Source organism: Solanum verrucosum, unplaced genomic scaffold, assembly GCF_900185275.1.
Source record: "Solanum verrucosum unplaced genomic scaffold, falcon-dt-bn FXZP01000654.1, whole genome shotgun sequence".
Lineage (NCBI taxonomy): Eukaryota > Viridiplantae > Streptophyta > Magnoliopsida > Solanales > Solanaceae > Solanum > Solanum verrucosum.
Genome location: NW_026020450.1, coordinates 96,046 through 111,648, shown reverse-complemented (window position 1 = coordinate 111,648; position 15,603 = coordinate 96,046). Strand labels below are relative to the sequence as shown.

Genomic DNA, 15,603 nt, shown 5'->3' with positions numbered 1-15,603 from the left:
ATCATGTCCCAGACGTAGTAACCGAGTCAACTAAGTGATATTATGTACCAGACGTAATACCCGAGTCAACTATAGATATCTTGTACTAGGCTTGTACCTGAGCAAATTGATAATATGTACTAGGTATGGTACCCAAGCCAACCAAGATATATCTTCTATCAGGCGTTGCATCAGTGCCAATGGAAAATTTGTACCAGATGTGGTACTTGAGTCAATTGATGAATCACAAACATCACAGAATCACAACCATACTTATAAAAACACAAGTAATTAGGACAAGTTCATTACATGAGATTGACAATCGGATATCATTAACATTTATTCCTTTACTAGACACAAGTGTTCGTGCTAGCACAGACCCAATATCTGTTATTTTTTGTCTCACTTTATCTAACATAGATAAAATTTAGAAAGTCAATCAAATTTTAATATGATTTTTAAATATTTTAAATTTTTAATTATTGTAATTTAGAGTACTTTTTACGTAATTTTAAAATAATATATGTTACTTCCCTTGTCCCAATATATGTAGCACAAATAGAATTTCAAGAGTCAATATGTTGTTAATAGTTGAGATTTACAATACTTTTTATGTAGTTTCCAAATTAAATAATATATGTTGCTTCTTTTGTCCCATTTTATGTGACACGGATAGATTAATTTTATGAATCAATCAAATTTTTTATAAGCAATCGATTTTTATATGTTTTTTTAAAAAAATATTTTAAGTTGTCAATTATCATGATTTATAGGATTTTTGCGCAATTTTTAAATATATAAAAAAATTAAAAAATGAGACAAATAAATTAAAATGGAGAAAAAAAAGTAGACAGATGTATATGTAAGTGTGGAACCACACAGGTGAAGTAGACATGTTGATTGTCACCTGTACGATTATACACACTTATATGTAACTTGTAAGTAGTAGATTTCCTAAGCATGCATTACAAATTTCTCCGTTCATTATATTTAAATCATTTTTTCATAATTTAATTATACACTTTTGTGGCTCATTATTTTATTTTTTTCCAAAAAATAATAATTCCTTTTTTTTCTTTATCAATTATCAGGAAAATAACTTATTCTAATATATTGTATACAAAAAATAATATGTCAGTAGTAGTTAAAGTATATTGGTATAGTATACTATGATACTCATTTGATGTATATCATATATGCCTGAATATCACGCGGGATTGGTTCATTCTTTTCTTTTTTTCAAAAAGAAAAAAGACATTCTTCAAATGTATATAATATTTGAATGGTATATATATGATATACTGAAAGAGTATCATAGAGATATGGTTCATTCATTCAATAAAAATATTCAATCCTTAATGACATCATGATATATAAAATATAATAATAGGGTATCATAGAAGACAAATTCATTTCTTCACAAAATCTCAGTTCTCTTTGATACCCACATGGTATAGATCATATATGATATGGTATCATAGGGAATTGGTTCATTCCTTTAGAAGAAAAAATACCACTATTCCTCCATGATACTCGGATGGTATATATCATATACCTATAGAGGACTAACCCATTCCTTCAAAAGGAGTACAGATTCTATGATACCAACGTGATATAAAGAGTCAAATACAAACTATTTCTCATCTAGTATACTTTTTTGAAAAACACTTGTCAAATTAAATTGATTATAGAACTTTGACTTTATCAAGAACTCCCTAATCAACTATATATATATAAAAAAAAAAAAATCAAACATAAATTGTTATTTAGAATCTAAAAAAATGTAGTTTTTCCTTCTAAAGTATTTTTTCGAAATACACTTTCAAGAAAATATACTTAGAAGCACTTTTTAAGAGTTTGGTCAAACACTAATTACCAACTGCTCAAATATATTTTGAAATAGAATTAGTCAAACACAAACTATTTCTCACCTAATATACTTTTTTGAAAAACATTCGCCAAATTAAGTTGATTATAGAAGTTTAACCATATCAAGAATTCCATAATCAACTTATAAAACAAATAATCAAGCAACATAAATTGTTATTCATAAGCTAAAAAAATATAAATTTTCCTCTAAAGTACTTTTTTTAAATACGCTTTCAAAAAAAATATACTTAGAAGCACTTTTTAAGAATTTGGTCAAACATTAATTAGTAAATGCTCAAATGTATTTTGAAATTTAATAAGTCAAACACAAACTATTTCTTACCTAGTATATTTTTTTGAAAAACACTTGTCAAATTAAGTTGATTATAGAAGTTTGACCATTTCAAGAACTCCATAATCAACCATATAAAACAAATAATCAGTCAAATACCTTTTTAAAAAAACATATCGATCAGCTTAAAGTAACCATCAAAATCAGACTATGTAAAAGATTAACAAAAACATTATTCATTCTTGGAATAATACAAAATATTTGACCCAAAACCTTATCTAATAAACTAAAATAAAACAAATAGCAATGGATAATCAATGGTGATCGATAAATATCAATGGTATTTCTATAAAAAAAAAATGTAAAACTTGTGGTGAGGATAGGCTCAAAACTCGATAAATTTAGAAGAAAAAAACTCGATGGGACATAGGGTTATCATATTTCTCAAATTTGTGTAGCTTTGGAGGTATTCAAATGATTTGATTTGGATCTCACTTTTGATTTACAATATTAAAAAAATAATTTCAGAAACCTCTCCTAGCTAGGTATCATTTCCTAAAATTAATCTTGCATTTGATTTACAATATTGAAGTTACCTCTCAATCTTATTTTAATGACAGTTGATGAAACATTTCAAGTTGTTCTTACTCCTAAAATAACTTGGGATTCCTTTCAATGTATAATTCCTGTGTTTCCTCGATTATTGGTATAAGCAATAATAATAATAGTGTAATTTCATAAAGTGGAATTTAGAAATGATAACATATACATAGACTTTATTCTTATAAACGCAAAAAAAAGTCAAAAACAATAGTCTATTAGTATATTCAAAACTAAATACTGATAATCAATAGAATATATCATCCTAATCTTTCGCTTTAAACGAATGAAGAACCTAATTATGTTTCATTTATAGCAACTAATTTATTATTAATAAATTTCTAAAGAAAAAAAATCCTAAAATTCAGTTGAACTTGAATCCATCCAAAACAACACTTTCTATTTTTGGGACAGAATAGTTATCTGTAGTTGATATAATCATTAAAAAAAATTGTTATAGTTTTTTCCTATTTTCTATATATATATATATATAAATTGCTAACGTTTTTCCTATTTTCTTTATATATAAGTAAAATCTCTTATTTTTTGTTCCATATCACATCTTTGGTGGTTCGAATTGTAATATAATTTTTATTTTATTTGTATAAATGACAAAATCATTTATTATCGGTATACATCAAATATAGTGCACATCTATAAACAATATAAATATACTATATGATATCTTTTGTTTATTTACATGTGTTAGTAAAATATATGTGAAATTCATATATGTTTGTATGAAATATTTATATATATATATATATATATATATATATATATATATATATATATATATATATACATACATGGTACTTTCCAACTGAAAAGTGTTTTCTCTTTAACTATTTATCCTATAAATATACAAATGTTATCGTTATATCCCGTAAATTTCTAGCAAAAATATATTTTTAAAAATTAACATTATTCATTTGGGTATATATATATATATATATATATATATATATAAGGATAGAGAGAAATGAGATTACATAGTGAGAAAATAAAATGAGATTTCAAATATTTTTCATAACCGGATGATTTTTTTAAAATATGGCAAAAAAATGGAATAAAACCTTCATATTAATAAATGAATTTTGTCTTCTATTAAAATTTGATTTTAAAGTTTAAACCCATTATTTAGTATATAATATTTTTATCTACGCATATTTATAATGGGGTCATATGGATAATTATGCTTAACGGTTTGACTTATGGAATATCGGATTTTAAATATACTAATTTGTTTGCCAATCAATAAGTTATCGGTTGGTTCGATATCAGATTAGAAATTAACGGATGATTATCAAGCGGTGTATTGGGTTCAACATTTCATGCTTTCTTCTTTCTTCTTTCACTTTCACTCACAATTAGATTGATCTCTCATCAAACAAATCAATTTTTCTAGCTCTATCTAAGCTGGTAATTCAGTAATTATAAATCACAATGAGACACATATGAAAGTCTAAATTTTGAGGGTGCAAACACATTAGTATTTACTTAATAAATATACTTACCGTAAAAATATTACTACGATAATTCTTAACGGGTTAACGGTTTACCCAATAAGGAAATTGAGTAATCCCCCCGTATCGATAAACTGTTAACTATATAAAATTTTAATTTGTTGACCAATTGTTAATCCAATAATTTAATACAAAGCCAATTTTACGATTAACTTAATGATTACGGTTTAATTTTGAACTACCCTAATTTGTCGGTACTAATACTCCAGAAAGGATAAGATTTTATGCGATTAATTTCATGTATTAGTATAAAAAGTAAAGAGAATAAACATTTTGGGCAAGATAATCAAAATTGATATGGATCAAGATATTTTAGATAGACATTATTATGGGAAAATGGAACAATTATAGGTATTTTTTGAATTATAACGTATATTTTGGTATATTTATTTTTTATAAGAGGACAATGATGCGATATATAGGTAGATAAGTTATAACAATCTTTGACCATTTATTTTTTATATTTTTTGTTGACTAAAATTTATTATTTTTCCTTATAAATACTGACTAATCTTTATTTAATTTCCTATAAATACACTCTACACTCTTTCATCTTCTTCCTTAGTTTCTTTTATTTTTCAAAATACTCTCTGTAAGAAAAATGGTGTTTTTAAAGAATTGTTTTCTTTGTCCTTTTTTAGTGATCATTATTGTGTTATTGTTTTGCTTTAATGAGATTAAAGCTTCTCATGAAGTTTTTAGGAATCTGCAATCATTGAGTGCAACGAATCCGAGAAAATATCATCGAACTGGTTATCATTTTCAACCGCCTAAACATTGGATCAATGGTATGTATTTTCTATCTAATTCTTTATATTTGTTTGTATATACACGTTGACATGCGTAGACTTTTATATATAATGAATTTTGAGAAGATTTGAGACAAGTTGATGGTTATAAAAAATTGTCATCGATTCATCGCCTCGTAGTTCCCTTTCCCATTTATTTTTTAAACAAATTTAGTGATTATAAGATTTTATTTGTTGTGATCCAAAATGATATTTATATGTATTTTTCTTAACAAAAATTAATTAGTTGATTTTTTCTATAAGGTAGTGGTGGTGCTAAAGAGTGTTTATGTCACTATATCAATAGATTTGGATCGAGTGGTTTAAGGGTTTTGCTATGTGTTGAATTAATATTTTCTTTGTGTTATTTTATATTTGAGAAAATATATGAACATAATTATTGATACTATACCTCTTTGTAAAGAGTAATACAATGATATGCATGTATTTTAGACCAAATTTATTTAGTTAAAACGAAAAATAAGACATACATTAATAACCACTTCAAAGGACAATTTTGTCCCCCTAACAAATTGATATTTTTTCATTAATGGTCATAGATTATTATTTATTATGTAATTAATGTAAATTATTAAAATTATTATTATCTAAGTACTTTTGAATGATATCTTTTCCAAAACTGCATTCAATTCATTTTAAATACTGCTTTATCCAAACAAATGGTGTCCAAATAAAAATAATATTTTTTAATAGTAATCAAGAAAGCATTAATAATTAAAATATATTCGCAATTAATGTATAATTAATTCGACATTAAAAGATACCAGAAATTAGGAGTTCCAAATTTTATATTTACTAGTTATATTGTAATTTATGTTCAGCTTATTTCAAAAAGAATAATATCATTCTAGATTCAGAAACAATTTCACTTTAATAAAATGATTTATATTTATAGTATGTTTCAAACCATAAGTTTTATTTTATTTTTTCCCTTAAATTTTGTGTTTAGTCTGAATGCATCACATAAATATTAGGTTCAATTGAATCCGATAAATATTTGTTAACTGAACTTTACAAATTAAAGTCCCCATTCATGAATTCTCTGTTAAAAACTACAGTAAATTTCTTTGTTAATAATATGCTTAAAAACACAAATATTTTGTTTTACATTACCTAGATATTTTATGAATAGTCATGATTATTTATAAATTTATAATATAATAGTGTTACTTGTTCGGATATTTTTTATTGTTATTTTAAAATATTGTTATAAGGAACAAAAAAAAACATAGCATATATAACACGATAAATTGATTCCAAAGATGATCTTGAATATAATATAAGCTCTATGATTGATTTTCATGTTTTTTTTTTTCATATTTAATTGGAATATTCTATTTTTTAAATTTATTACTTTACAATTTCTTTTTAATTGCATTGAAATGACTTTACTAATCATTTTCCATTAATTCTTTTTTATGGTCTTGGTTCGGATGCTTCCAAACAACAAACAATAGATCCTAATGGTAAGATTGAGTTTTATATTTAATAATTTTTACTAAAATTTAGCTAAAATCTCATTTCATTATTAATTTGGTTATTGACTTTGCTCTTCTTCTTTTTTATTAGGTCCAATGTATTACAATGGAGTGTACCATCTATTCTATCAGTACAATCCAAAAGGAGCGGTATGGGGCAATATTGTTTGGGCTCATTCAGTATCTATTGACTTAATTAATTGGAATCGTGTAGAGCATGCAATTTATCCATCCAAAGTGTTTGACAAATATGGTACATGGTCTGGTTCAGTCACTATTCTCCCAGATAATAAGCCTGTTATTTTGTACACTGGAATAGTGGATGCTAATAATACTCAAGTGCAAAACTATGCCATACCTGCTGATGTGTCTGACCCATTACTTCGTAAGTGGATCAAGCCTGATAATAATCCATTAATAGTTGCTGACAATAGCATCAATAAGACCCAATTTCGTGATCCAACAACAGCATGGTTGGGCAGAGATGGACAGTGGAGGATGGTGGTTGGTAGTGCTAGAAGACATAGAGGAGTAGCAATATTATATAGGAGTAGGGACTTCTTAAAATGGACTAAAGCGCAGCATCCACTTCATTCTTCTTCCAAGACTGGAAATTGGGAATGTCCTGATTTTTTCCCAGTATCATTGAATCATACAAATGGTTTGGACACATCAGTTGATGGTGAGAACGTTAAACACGTCCTTAAAGTTAGTTTGGATGATACAAGATTTGAGTACTATACAATTGGTACTTATGACACAAAAAATGATAGGTATATTCCGGACGATACAATGATAGATGGATGGAAGGGATTGAGATTGGATTATGGTAATTTTTATGCATCAAAGACTTTCTATGATCCTAGCAAGAATCGAAGAGTTTTGTGGGGATGGGCCAACGAATCGGATGTTGTTCCAAAAGATGCTATCAAGAAAGGATGGGCAGGAATTCAGGCTATTCCTCGCAAATTGTGGCTTGATCCTAGTGGTAAACAGTTGGTTCAATGGCCGGTTGAAGAATTAGAAACCCTCAGAAAGAAAAAGGTTGAGCTAAGAAATCACAACTTGGACAAAGGAGAAACAGTTGAAGTTGAAGGAATCACGGCTGCACAGGTTTGTATCTTTTTTTGGTTTACAAAATAATGCATCTCTTTGTATGAAATTGTTCTCATCTATAAGTTACATGTTCGAGTCATGAAATTAACACAATAACTTATGTCAGAGCGCCCTACATCATTCGACTTAGCTAGCCTGTGGCCTTTTTTTTTTTAATTTGCTGGGATACAAAATGAGTCATGCTTTGAATTGATCTTCTGTGTGGCCTTTTTTTGAATTTGTTGGGATACCAAAATGTTCCATGCTTTGAATTGATCTTTTTTTTTATGAAATCATTATGTCAAGACAACATTACAACTAATTTTTGGGTGTTAATCTAATGGCAGGCTGATGTTGAAGTGACATTTTCTTTTTCAAGCTTGAAAAATGCAGAAGAATTTGATCCTAGTTGGACTGATTTTTATGCCAAAGATGTATGTGCCATTAGGGGTTCATCAGTTCAAGGTGGACTTGGGCCATTTGGACTTTTAACATTGGCTTCTGAAAACTTGGAAGAATACACACCCGTATTCTTTAGAGTGTTCAAGGTTCAAGATAAATACAAGGTTCTCATGTGTTCTGATGCATCAAGGTTAGTTTTCTCACTCTTCAGACATCTATTCACCCCAACCCACCTATTTTCTTTAAGTTCGATAAATCGTCTAAATAATTTTTCAAATGATTCGATCATTCAAATGATATTTATAGGATAACCTTAATTTTTAAAGTGTGAAATTAGTAATCTTAAAAATAAATTGTTCTATTTACATCTTTACAATAGAAAACCTTGTTATTGAATATTTTTTTATCTTTTTTGCAATAGGTCATCTGCCAGAAGTAACCCCAAAATGTATAAACCATCGTTTGCTGGATTTGTTGATGTTGATTTATCAGACAAAAAACTATCTCTAAGAAGTTTGGTAAGCTTTTTTGTTATTTATATTTCCACAAAATGTACTTAAAACTCAAACTTTCTTTTTTTTTCCTTGTGTGGCATGAAAACTTGTTAACCTATTTCCCCCTTCTTTTTACAGATTGATCATTCTGTAGTCGAAAGCTTTGGTGCTGGTGGAAAAACATGTATTACATCAAGGGTCTATCCAGCATTATCCCTCTTCAGTGAAGCACGTTTACTTGCTTTCAATAATGGTATTGAGACAATCACAATTGAGACTCTTAATGCGTGGAGCATGGATAAACCCGATAGATAAACTAAAATGTTGGGAAAAAAAGGAAGAAAATATAATCTATTAATTATTTGTTCTATTTCTGTGTTAGCCTTTTTAATCTTGAAGAGAACTTGTACAAATTTGCTACTTTCGGCTAACTAGGGATAGAATATCATAATATTATAACCAAATTTATCTTTTCTATTAAAACTAAATTTATGTCGTTTGGTATAATATAGAATGGAACTATCTTTCTACTTTGAATTTGTGATTTTGTTTTAATTCAGGAATTTATTAGTCAAACAATATGTTGAAAAACAAGTGATAAACCAAAAAATATATATATGGATAAGACATATCTTGCGTTTATACTTGGCGTTAACATCAGATAAATTTTGACGCTTATACGAAAAACAAGATAAAACTATTGAAGAAAAATGAGTGATATGCCCCCATTTTGTAGTCATTGAGAAATGTATAAAAATAAGCTAAAAATTGTCAACTATAGTATAAAAATAAAATGGTGCAAAATTTAGGTGTTCACCCTTCTAATTCCTGTTTGAATGTCTTTTAGGTCATTTGCAGACTAATGCTTCATTATTTTACATATAAATATTTTAAAAGAATGTAGTAGAATTTTAAAAATAGATCAAAATATGAAAATATTAAGAAAAATACATTAAAACTTGTATAAAATTGGTCAAAAGCATTACAAAATTAAGTTATAAGATATGTACATAGCAATACCGTAAGTAATTATTAGATTCTCACTAATAGAACACAACATATTATGCAAACAATTATAAACACTTCAAAGAATGTTTAAAGAGAGAAAAAAAAACTTGGGATATTTAGCTATGATGGCACGTACATGTGGGGTGTTTTCAATATATCGGGAGATATTAAAAATCGTGCATAGGACTGAAGTTTGTCTTATTGAGACATTAGCCCTCTAAATACATGTCACAATTTAGAGGTTCATGTCTTGTCTTGGGATGACTTAAGATGTGATTTTCAACTGTACATTTTTCTTAAGAGTTTAAGTTATATACACCAGAGATTAACGATCGTGAACATTTTATAACCCTTATTTTGTCACCAATTTACTCTGTTTTGCCTTTGGAGTTCTATTTTTGGCTACTTATATGTATACAAGCCTCATATTATTGATGATCTTCAGGATACACAAATTTCATCGCAGATTTTCTTCGTTGGCCTCGATAATGTAGATGATCTGTCGATGAATTCTTGTTATCATTATCCGATCCATCCTTAACTCCGCGATCAATTTCTTGATCATCTCCTTCTTTGACTTGATAATTAAGCAATGTATCTAGTCCATCATCTGTTTTCGTGTTATCAGGGTAATTTTGATCATTTGCTAATTCTGCATAATTGAAGCTCAATTGAGTAACCTCAGACATTGATTTGGTTAACAGAGGCTTTTGGCGTTTGAAAAACAAGCAAACTACGCCACAATCATCAATTTTCGCGCGTGGATACTTGTATTTCCAGGCTCGAACTGCACATTCTACTAGTGTTTTTGCTGCCATTGATCTCTTTCTTGTTGTAGAAACTATTCGGATCACTTCATCGTTGGTTAAAACATCCCACACCTACGAATAAATAGAGTTTAAGTTATACATACTGACAATCAACTTTCATTATAACAAAAACCAATCCTAATTGGTTGTAACATATTGTTACTCTATTATTCAAGTTATCATCTCAGACTTGATACACAAAGAGTTACCTATTGTCTTAAGTCAACTTAAAATGTCACACGTGCAAAATGTAAAATGTCATACGTGCAAGTGGAACTAAGTTAGCTAGCATTGTTTACACTATCAATATAAAACGCAAGTAAAATGTCATACGTGCAAGTGGAATTAAGTTACCTAGCAATGTTTACACAATCAGTATAAAATGCACGTAAAATGTCACACATGCAAGTGGAATCAAGCCATCTAGCATTGTTTACACCATCGGTATAAAATGTCACACATGCAAGTGGAATTAAGCTAGCTAGAATAGTTTACACTAGCAACATAAAACATAAAACGCGAGTAAAATGTTATAAATTGTGCGTAAAATGTCATACGTGCAAGTGGAATTAAGTTACTGAACTTACCCCATCAGTAGCCAAGACGACGAATTCGTCGTGTTCAGTGAGTTTTCTATAATAAACTTCAGGGGTAGAGATGAGGCCATAGTCTTTCAAGCAAAAATCACCAAAAGCCCTAGCCATGGCAAGGCCGGGACAATCTTCATCTGGCATCCATACTCTATACACATTTGGTTCTTGTTCCATTGCCATTACTCTTCCTTTGCAACTTTTAATTCTTTCATATTCATCTAATGAAAAAAAAAAATACAATGAATACGTTAAATATATGAAGTTTATATTATGTAATTGAGTTAAGTTAAAATATTTTCTTAAAAGATTGCAAAAAAGTATGGTGGAATAAATGAGATTCTTTTAGACTTATCCAATGAGAGAGATTAAGGGTGATTTACAAAAATGACTTTGGTGGTGGTAGACTTGGACTTTTGACTTCACTTGCCACATGGCTGAACTTCAAATTTTAACTTTTGACTTTGAAGGTTATATCATGGGCAAGAAAAAGTTTAAAGTTCAAATCACGCTCGTTTTCAAAATTATTTTTGGTGAAATTTTTTGTAAGTTCGAGTCAATTGATTAATTCTGAATATTGAATGACTGAAAGAACCTACTTAGGAGGTGAGGCTTCAAGTCCACTGTGAGTTGTTGGGAAATAAGTTGATTCTTCTCATCCCTAGTGCAAATAATTGCTCTAGAATCACCTAAATTTCCAATGAACAAATGTTCCCCCTGAAAATACCACAATTAATTATTAGAACAAACAAAAAATCACAACTCAATAATCTATCAAACCACAAGCTTCTTCTCGTTTTATTTTTAATGACATTTTTTTTATATAAATATAAGAATGTTTATGAAATATTTTAAACCATAAGTATCAAATTTACTTTTAATATGCGCTAAAAAATCTCTTTCTTTTTCTTTCTTGATACAAATATAAAATAAAGGGTTAATCTCATGATGATTATTCAACTTTCATTTTACTACACCATGTCACTAAACCTTTTTTTTTTAATAACGAAACTCACATTTTACCTAAGTATCATGAAGTCACTCAACTATTATTTATAACGAAAAAGTTACTCAACTCTTCCTACTAGTCGTTATGATAGAAACAAATGATGAATTTTCTATGATTTATCAAAGTTAGTGACTTTTTGGACACAAACAAATTCTAAGTGTGTGTCTATGATACTTAGGTAAAGTTATGTGACATTTTGGTTACAACAAATTGGTTAGTCATGACTTTATGATATTTAGACAAGTTGAGTAAACAAAAAAGGTATTTTAGTGATTTTATTGGAATAAAATAAAGTTAAAATGACAACCATGTCCTCATAAAATGAAAGGTTAATTAATTACCTGTTTAAATAAAGTAACAGCTGTTGTGCCACTAGAATAACTTTCAATTGAAGGTTCCCTTCCAAGTTGTTCATCCATTTCTTTAAAGGACTTGAGATATGCAGATTTCCATGCATCAAATAATGGGAAATTCTGATTAGATTCTTCATCATTTTCGATGTTTCTAATAATTTCATTCTCATTAATATCACTCTCTTTTAACGATATCGAAATTTTTGATGGTAACAAGTCACGCACATAGCGCGCCACCTTGTGACCTGATGGACCATGCCCATCGAATACGCCACAGAAAAACGCACCTTTCTCTCCACCAAAATTCTGCACATATTATGTATGAAATAAATTTATTAGTCATATTTATAATAATCCATTTTCAGGAAAAAAAAAATAACAAACAATATAAAGGGATGAATTTGAACATCATGAGGATTTTTTAACTATGACAAGGTGTCATGATTAAAATTCCAATCCAAGAAACACAAAAGAACATGAAAACATAAACCTAAAGACATTCTTTTGTACAGGTCCAACTATCAAGATATTGCATGTTCAACAATTGAATCATGAACTTTCACTTTTCTGATGAGACATTTGACTAAGATAAATTCACATCGTAATTAATATCAGTACCACAATTATAATGACAAATATGTCATAAAATATATACAATAGAAATAAATAAAAGAATTAAGAATACCTCCCAAACTGTCATGGCATCTTGATTGATCCCTTTTTTACCTTGTTGACTATACATAGATACAAATTTAGAATATCCATGTAACCTAATATTAGCACCAAAATCTCCCTTTCCTACAACACCATGATGATCATCTTCAACAATAATATTATTATCTTCTTTATCATCACCATTAATATAATTATGGTGACGATAATTCCCTTGATGATCAAAATGGCGCACCCTTTGACATGAACAACATGCACCCATATCTCTAATTTTTTGCGCGCTTTCGATGATAATCTCCTCAAAAACAAATCTTGCTTATTGAAATTAAAGCCATTGTATATGGTTAATTAATTCTTTGAATATTGATAATGGAAAATATTAGAATACAAAATTTTTATGAATATATTGACAAAGAGTCAAAGGTAGAAAGACAAGACAATTAGGAGGAGGATGACAAATCAAGAATGTTATTCTCATGAGATAACATTCATGATTTGTGGGAAATAAAGAAACAAGAAGAGGAGAATATAATCATGGATGTAGTACTTTTTTTCTTCTTCTTTTTTTTCCTTTATATTTTTTTCTTATTTTGGATAAAATAGTTTGACCATACGGTTACATTTTTAGGAGGCGTTTGGACATAAAAATTTAATTATTTAATGAGCGAACTTTATAAATGAGTATAGACGGGTAATTGTTTTATTATGAAAAAACTATTTAATTACACAAACATTTCTACCATATTTACTATTTTTCCTTATAGTTTGAAATGATTACATATTGTCTCTCTCATTAATAATGTCACACAATATTTCAAGTTAGATATATGTATTTTGCTACCGGGTGCATTGAAATAGAGAGATAGGCGAGCGAGAGAAGGAGAGAGGCGAGCGAGGTAGTTGGTGTAATCCAGATACATGTGAATCACACTAGATACATGTGATACAATCGGAAAATACAGATACATAGGGAGAGAGGCAAGCGAGAGAGTGAGAAGGTGAGGGAGAGAAGGAGAGAGGCGAGTGAGAGAGTTATAATTAGACTCTCCGAGTGAGAGAGTTATAATTAGATACATGTGAATCCATTTGGATACAGTGTATCTGGAACAAATTATACCTAATTTTGATCCACATGTATCTGGACGCGCCAAATGCATTTATCTAATCTAAATTCTGATAAAATTCGTAATATAAAAATAATTCATTCCTAAACTATTGTAATTTGTTTTTATTATCCCACGTGACCACTCATGTAAAAGTTCCTACATTCTTCGTGTATATATGCCCAAAGTCTAGAGAGATGCAACATGCAAGTTTAATGAAATTTCTTGATGGGTATTCAGCTCATCTGTGTGTATAACCGGCCCTAGATGTAGGATCCGTTTTAGCATTGTTTTGAGTGAATTGAAATGTGAAATGAGATTAAGGGTATGTTCGGTACGAATGAAAATATTTTTTAGAAAAATAAATAAATTTGTTACTTATTTTTTTGTGTTTGATAAGTAATTAGAAAAAAAAGTATTCTCTTAAAACATTTGTATATAATTTAGATAAACATTATGGAAGGTGGTCGTGGAGAGATAGTGGTAGGATGGTGGTGATGAGGAACGTAATGGATGGGGGGTGAATATGAGCTGTGTTGGAGGGCGGAACGGACACAAATCACAATCAATGTGGAATGTCATGAGTGGGACTTGCTTTTCCTACTTTCATAAGAAAAAATATTGTCTTCATTTTTAAGTACGTAAGTTTTTTTCCTAAAATATTTTTTCAAAATATTTGATCAATCGAACATGAAAAAATTAAAAATTTCCTTCATACCAAAACACCCTCAATCATAAAATTGGATATTTTACCCTTCAAATGATTGATGTTTAATTTTTGCCCTTCGACGGTAAAAGTTTAAATAACCCCATATTCAAATACTCTAAAATGTAAATTATGCTTTCTGTTTGATTAGTTTTCCAAAGTTCAACGGCTAATCAACACATATACTTTTTTTTTTCTTCTGTGATGAATCATTTACTTAATTTGTCAATTATTATGCAAAGAATAATGAAAGAAGGTAGATTTTTTTTATGTGGTTTATCATTTATGATTTTTATGATAATAATTTATATTCTTTCTTTGTTTATTTTTACTTATTTCATATTTTATTAAGTATAATTTTTATTTTATTTTTACTTGTCCACTTTAACGTAACTAAGTTTTTATTTTGTTCAAGTGCTTCGTGGAGAGAACCTAATGGCTAGCTTTCCAAAAAAAAAAAATGGCAAAATTAAATATTACTATTAAATTCCTTTACACAAAAGGGGAATATCTATAAATAAATAAATAAAAAAGATAACAAAGACATTAATTGTGTAGATGCTTAATACTTAATAGTACAAAAGGTATGACACTCATAATTTTTTATACATAAATAATACATGTATTTGCTTTTTATCTTTGTATATATAAAATTAATTAAATTAATCACCTAGATAATGTACATACGATCGATATTGAGCCCTTTCGAATTTTATTATTCATTGCCTTTTTTGTAATATAAACCACTTATTTTATTTAATTAATTAATTCTTCTATACGAGTGGTCCTTTTATTTAATTATTTATGTA

At 28.4% G+C, this 15,603-nt stretch overlaps 2 protein-coding genes across 2 annotated transcripts; one reads left to right on the top strand and one right to left on the bottom strand.

Moving 5' to 3' along the window:
* The first annotated feature begins 6,613 nt into the window (after positions 1-6,613).
* LOC125808587 (beta-fructofuranosidase, insoluble isoenzyme 1-like) lies at positions 6,614-8,859 on the top strand. The gene is made up of 4 exons (XM_049488263.1): positions 6,614-7,666; positions 7,996-8,240; positions 8,472-8,568; positions 8,683-8,859. Exons 1-4 carry the CDS (start codon positions 6,650-6,652, stop codon positions 8,857-8,859), a joined length of 1,536 nt encoding a protein of 511 aa, XP_049344220.1. The 5' UTR covers positions 6,614-6,649.
* Positions 8,860-9,928: 1,069 nt separating this feature from the next.
* Positions 9,929-13,542, bottom strand: LOC125808606 (probable protein phosphatase 2C 65). The gene is made up of 5 exons (XM_049488284.1): positions 12,999-13,542; positions 12,302-12,619; positions 11,551-11,668; positions 10,949-11,172; positions 9,929-10,433 (listed from the first exon to the last, which is right to left on the bottom strand). The coding sequence occupies exons 1-5, from the start codon at positions 13,245-13,247 to the stop codon at positions 9,981-9,983; spliced, it is 1,362 nt and encodes a 453-aa protein (XP_049344241.1). The 5' UTR covers positions 13,248-13,542; the 3' UTR covers positions 9,929-9,980.
* Positions 13,543-15,603: the final 2,061 nt, after the last annotated feature.

Excerpts from the sequence above, each read along its gene's own strand:
- LOC125808606 (XM_049488284.1), bottom strand. The coding sequence starts at position 13,247 with ATGGGTGCATGTTGTTCATGTCAAAGGGTGCGCCATTTTGATCATCAA. Across the intron at positions 12,620-12,998 it reads ATGCCATGACAGTTTGGGAG|AATTTTGGTGGAGAGAAAGG; the intron begins GTATTCTTAATT and ends TAATATGTGCAG. Across the intron at positions 11,173-11,550 it reads CTTGAAGCCTCACCTCCTAA|ATGAATATGAAAGAATTAAA; the intron begins GTAGGTTCTTTC and ends TTTTTTCATTAG.
- LOC125808587 (XM_049488263.1), top strand. The coding sequence starts at position 6,650 with ATGTATTACAATGGAGTGTACCATCTATTCTATCAGTACAATCCAAAA. Across the intron at positions 8,241-8,471 it reads ATGTGTTCTGATGCATCAAG|GTCATCTGCCAGAAGTAACC; the intron begins GTTAGTTTTCTC and ends TTTTTGCAATAG. Across the intron at positions 8,569-8,682 it reads AACTATCTCTAAGAAGTTTG|ATTGATCATTCTGTAGTCGA; the intron begins GTAAGCTTTTTT and ends TTCTTTTTACAG.